At 44.8% G+C, this 6,203-nt stretch overlaps 1 protein-coding gene across 1 annotated transcript in view; it reads left to right on the top strand.

Moving 5' to 3' along the window:
* Nucleotides 1-995: 995 nt before the first annotated feature.
* Nucleotides 996-6,203, top strand: part of LOC311368741 (adhesion G protein-coupled receptor L3-like) — a gene marked incomplete at its 5' end in the record, with an annotated part of 13,598 nt that continues 8,390 nt past the window's right edge. Inside the window, 5 exons of the mRNA XM_084487526.1 lie at nt 996-1,003; nt 1,567-1,608; nt 3,527-3,553; nt 4,589-4,757; nt 6,142-6,203. The exon at nt 6,142-6,203 is cut by the window's right edge and continues 64 nt beyond it. Coding sequence (XP_084343652.1) covers nt 996-1,003; nt 1,567-1,608; nt 3,527-3,553; nt 4,589-4,757; nt 6,142-6,203 — 308 coding nt within the window. The remainder of the gene's footprint in view (nt 1,004-1,566; nt 1,609-3,526; nt 3,554-4,588; nt 4,758-6,141) is intronic.

Raw genomic sequence — 6,203 nt, 5'->3', positions numbered from 1 at the left:
TATATATATATATATATATACTGTAAATACATAGATATATCTATATATCTATATATATGTTTACATTTTTGCTATCTGTGTGCGTGTGTGTGTGTGTGTGTGTGTGTATGTTTGTCGGTGTGTCGGTGTTTTTATGCGATGCATTGCCCATATATATAAATCTATATCTCTATATATATATTTATATATAAGTATGATCCATCACAGCCCCGCTGCCGCCAGTGGCAACACTGTATCAAACCACTCTCCTTTGACCCTGCGCTCGCCTCACAGACCACAAACACACTCACACACACACACACACACACACACACACACACACGACCACAACACACACACACACACGACCACAACACACACACACACACACACACACACACACACACACACACACACACGACCACACCACACACACACACACACACAAAACACAAGGTTTTGAGGTCAGCTTCGGAAGAGAGAGGCAAAAAAAATAATAAAATGGCGCGATTGCTATTTGCGGTAGTGGTCATCGCCCCGGCCCAACAGCGGTGCCCTGCACTCATTAGTCAGGCGAACGCAGGCGGACATATGTTCTGCAGACCGGGCCGCTGCCTCCCCAGGGACGGCCAGACGTTCTCCAGCCCCGCCGCTGAATTAATCAGCGCTTCGGTCCCGCTGTCTCGTCCACCCTGGACCCTGAGCCTGAGCGACAGCAGATAAAAGCGTGAGACGTACGGTTTGGGTAATTGATGCGCGTCGTCACGGCGATACGTTAATTGCTCGAGGGGGCGGGGGGGGGGGGGGGGAAGAGAAATGACGTTTTGAGGTTTAGAGTGTGGAAGCTCTGGTGTCAATCCGTCTCGACGCGAGGATGTGACGTCTTTATAAGCAGCGGCTGATGATATACAGCCCCGGAGTCAACTCGGTCAGAGGAATGTTACCATAACAACGACGACCAGGCCCCGCACTCGGTGGGATGGAAATGCCTTCCATGGACATCAATATTTAACAGGATGGGAGGGTAACCCTGTGACCAGGCATCACTTAGAGGATTCACTTTTAAAAGATCTCTGTCTATTATGCGAGCGTCAGTGTTTCATTGTGTCTTTGTTTCACTTGGCTGCGGCGCCGGTATTAATTTCAAAATAACCCAGAACAAAAGAACCCTTGTCTCTCGATGTGTGAAATCGTCTTTGCGCATTCCCACTTTATTGTTCTAATCTAGCTCATCTATGTATGGATGTCTGAGGCAGAGAGGCATTTAATGCGCTTATTTTTTGGTGGATGTTTGCTATCCTTTTCATCTTTCTGTCTTTTTATTTTTTTCCCCGCTCTTTTTTTATCATGTCACGTTTTCTGTCCAGATTTCATCATGCGGATGTTAATTGTAATATGAACGTTTGAATGCTCGTGAAATACTTTTTTATTCTCTGAATATTTATTTTCTCCGCCAACCTCTTTTAACTGAAATCCCTGTGTTTCAGATCGTTTTCTCTTTCTCTATCTCACACTCTCTCTCTCTCTCTATTTCTTTTCATACTTGATTAGATTATTTTTTTCTCCCTTCCTCCATCTTTATTTTAGCCATCGTTATTATGAGGGAAGTGTTATTGTGGAATGGCATGGGTAAGATGTGACATTCCTGATGAATGTGTACTTCCTAAGTATCGGTGTTGTACTTGGTGTATTTCCTCCCCCCATCCTCTCCCGATAACCTTGATGTCCACGGCCTCAACGATCCACCAATGATAAGCTGAGCCTCACAAAGAATTGGCCACAATTTTAAGCCTCTGCTTAAAATTTGTATAATATTTGAAATACGTTTTTGTAATATATATTCTAGTATAGCACATTAAACAACTATGCCTAGATTAATGTTTGCCACATGGCTATCCCGATCTGCCAATAGTAGTGATACGAATACCGAAAATAAGTTTTCTCACTCACACATTTGGTGAAATAATTAACACCCTATCGAGCCCAACGAGGAATTGTATATTTTCCGTAGTTGTTGATCTTAGAAAGTGCTTCAAAATGCTTTAATGCAAATCTAAGGGAGAGCAAATTGACCTTTTTCCAAACTAATACTTCAACCATTCATGGCTTTAAAATTAATGGCCCCAAAATGGAGTCTTTTCAAAAAGGAAATTTCAATAGGATAATTCGATACCATAGTTAGAAATACTTCCTTTTCCCGGATTGTTTGTTCCGGGCGATATGTGCTTAGTGATTATACCAATAAAGCTCTTTCAGGATTTTTTTTATGGAAGCAGACAAGTGCTCTTTCACCTGAAGAGAAACTATTACTGGAAGGGTGTCTTGAGTGGCTCAGTTGCCCTTGTATTCACACTGCTCACCAGGAATCCAGAATATTTCTGGCCCAACTGCCAATCAAAGACCAAAGACCCGAATTTGCGTTTCATCTCGTATATAACTCTTTTTTAAATATTTAAAATATTTTGATACATCAATATAATATAAAATATGTAGGTCCACATACAAATAAACTGCAATGTGTTCAATGCCTTTTTAATTCTGGGGATAATTTTTTAAGTTATGTGTTGATTTTTCCTTTGCTGTTTGGATTCACTTGAAGCCGATAATACTCGTAATAACAGATTTGGATACAACACAGCTCCAGCTACGACTCGTTGGACTGTTGTGAATTATGGGAATTACGGCCAAGTGCAATTCTTTCATCAAGCTGGCAAGCGACGCTGGCAACGAGAGACTCTAATCCCCTCAAAAACCATTACTCTCTCTTTTTTGACAATGGATACAACTCGGAAAAACACAGAAGCCATCTCCTGAAAAACAGCACAAGCTGTACTTTGGAAACTGAGGGTATCGCTTTGTAGTTTCATTCCGTCTTCAGACGACGTTCGCTTTGACCTCCGATGACTTTGCCCCTCCCCCACTTTAACAATCCCGACACTGGTTTTGAGGTCAATATTTTTGGTGGTATTACGTCCATTCGGGGCGTTTTGTTTGATGAAGTGCTTCCCTTGCCAGGTCATTAAGATAGCCCTGGGAAAATTATGTTTAATGGCCGCTGCCGCCGTTCGCGCCATCTTTTTCTTTTTTTTTTCTTCCGTCTTCTCCTCCCTTTGCCCGCACACCTGGCCAATTTAGGAGAGCTGAAATATGCTAATGTCTGGCAGCCTTTTCATAAGGGGAGGCTGCTCAATATTTTGGGTGCCTCTGAATTATGCTAAGCACCCCGGAATGAGCTCAAATGCCCTCTTAACCGTGAGACGGCGCCCTCGTGATTAGATGTCGACTAGATTCCTTCCTCTTTTATTTTTTTCCGCCCTCTCCCTGCTTTATCCTAAAACCGGTGCAATGTGGTTTTGTGAAATGACCCCTTACCATTATACCGTGTATATCTGTGTTTGTGTGTACTCTGTGGTGACGCACTGTTGACCCCAAAGTTGAAGCCACCGTGGCTAAGTGTTGCGCGTGGTTGTGCGTGATTTAATACACCTTACTTGTGCCTCATTCTGTTTTTTCTTTTTCTTCTCTCGTTTGAAATACCGTTACTAAGCTATCAAGATTACGAGCCTGAAATCAAGTAAGACTAAAAGAGAAAAAACACCCCCCTCCCCCCAACACCACCAGCCCCCCGGCCCACACACCCCCCCTAACCCCTCTAGCCATCTTTCACTTACCCCTCCCTCCGTGAGAACCAATCCCGTAGCACCACATCGATCCCGCGCTCACCTCTCTGAATCATCACAGTGATTTATCGTGTGTGTAGGGGGGAGGGGACACACACGCACACACACACACACTCCCTCTCATGGAGAGCTTCCACCGCTGTGTGCGTCCCCCCCACCCTTTTATGTGTGTGTGTGTGTGTGTGTGTGTGTGTGTGTGTGGGCCGCATCAACCTGCCTGGTCTCCCTGGGTGCCTCACACACCCAATGAGAAGCCCGCTCATCCTATTTGTCGCGTCCCCCAAATCCACAAGGTGTCCCTCCCCCTCCGCCTGTCTCTGGAGTCCCGCTGGTCTCCTACACATCAGCCGGCCCGTGTCTGTGTTTCCTCTGGCCGTTTGTCTGATGAAGAATTTTCAATCACATTTTTTCCTCCCCTTCTTTTTGTCCGAACCTCAAACCTTCTTCCTGCTTCAGGGTTAAGTAGTGGGGCGGTGGGGAAGAGTACGGGCCATTCCGTTAGTCTAATAGTGTCATTTTAAATGGATTCGCCATTCGTGAGGTTGATATATGTTAAAGAACCGTGTACTTAAGTTAATCTACATGTTTTGTGATGTATCCTACTTACAGTCTGCACTGTCTGCAACATTGTCCATAGCGTTTGACAATGGCACTCATCTATTTTGTTAAATATTTTTCATTTATACGTTTTAATTACCTTACTTTTGTGTACGTTCAATTGTTTGTACTGTAAGGCACCTACTTTACCTTTCCTTAAGCAGAGAACGTCTTAACAGAACTGACCGCCCCCTCCCTCCCCCCCCCGGGCGTGATGTAAGACCCCCCCCCGGGGTTAATTAATGAATGAATGAATGAATTAATGAAGACCCCCCCGGTTCTGTGTCATGACGGTTCCTCCGCCCTCTTCCTCCTCGCGGTTCGCCGCCCAGGTCCTGGGTGATCGGGGCCATCGCCCTGCTGTGTCTCCTGGGCCTCACCTGGGCCTTCGGCCTGATGTACGTCAACGAGAGCACCCTGGTCATGGCCTACCTCTTCACCATCTTCAACTCCCTGCAGGGCATGTTCATCTTCATCTTCCACTGCGTGCTGCAGAAGAAGGCAAGGGCGCCCGGGGGTTTCTGGGTTGGGTTTTGGATGTAGATGTTCCCATATCATTTTTTCCCCAATACCGATTCCCGCTGAGTATCGCCCGATACAGAGTATAAACCGATACAGCATCTAGCATTGTAACGACTAATAGCACCTGGTCTTATTGAAGGGTTCTCTTACGATAGCAGACAGCAATGTATAGTCGGTTCACTTGCTGTCGACAATTTTTTTCTTCAGAACTAGATCATTTACATTAATAATCTATAATTATTATTTTCTAGCAGCGTGAGCATCCCTGTTTTTCCGACTTAGCTCGAACGCACGTAGGTCGGAATAGGTTTCCCATTCCGACTTTCCATCTCTGACCTTTAACGAACGCAGCAAAACACTGTAGTGTTTGTGATGCTCTTCGCCTGTGTAGTAAATAAGCTAGTCCGGTGATGGTTTCGGATTGGCGCATAGACAATTGTGTAGTCGCCAATACCCGATACTGCGTTTTAGGCAGTATCTGAGGGATTGTGTTTTTAGTGTTTATTCAAAAGATGTGTTTTTTAATCAGGCAGGAGTCAGACACCCGCACTCTCACTGTAAAAGAAAGTAAAAATGATTCCAACCTTTTCCATTCCAAGGATGGTTGAAGGCTGCGGCCTTTCCTCAGGGACGGTTAAAATAGAAACGCATGTCAATGTCGATATCAATGTCAAATGTATTTCCATAGCCCCTTAATCACCGCTATGGTCTCGGAGGGAATCGTGGGCCAACGTTACAACCACAACACCTCCTCACACCTTAAGCCCCCTTAAAGGGCGATGAGAACCCCCCCCCCACCCAAAAAAACCAAAAGGGGGAGGAACGTTGGGAGGAACACAGGAGAGGGATCCTACCTTCCAGGGATGGTTGGGAAGTGGGTTAGATTCCCAATTAGCGGACGTTAATGGCAGCACAGAAGGACGTGAACGTGCAGGCAGAGGGATAATCAGGATGAATTTCAGATGTTTGGAGGCCCCTGTTAAACTCATGTATAATAGTATAGTATAAAATTATGTATATATTTGATCATGTAGCATATACTTCCAATGTCTAGTGTCAGTTATCAATAGCTTACGTTTCTTGGTTCTATGAACATCCTTACCGTACCGACAGCAATATATTGTTTCTCTTTCTTCTGACAAATGCTCTTATTGTAAGTCGCTTTAGATAAAAGCGTCTTCCTAATGCCCTGCATTTAAATATAAATGTCGATGTTATACTGAATATTGTGTATTTAGACATGGTTCCTGTACGCTTTTTGTCGTTTTATTCTTCGTTCTTTTATACTCTTTAGTCCTCGACGCTCCACCGTGACCCCCCAGGGCTCCTGCCCCTTAACCTAAACTGCGTCTTTTCCGGCCAGGTGCGCAAGGAGTACGGGAAGTGTTTGCGGACCCACTGCTGTAGCGGGAAGAGCGTGGAGAG

Source organism: Micromesistius poutassou (genome assembly GCF_964030765.1).
Source record: "Micromesistius poutassou genome assembly, chromosome: 23".
In the NCBI taxonomy this organism is placed as follows: Eukaryota; Metazoa; Chordata; class Actinopteri; order Gadiformes; family Gadidae; genus Micromesistius; species Micromesistius poutassou.
Note: the sequence above shows the minus strand (reverse complement) of the source record. Positions and strands in the feature narration are given on the sequence as shown.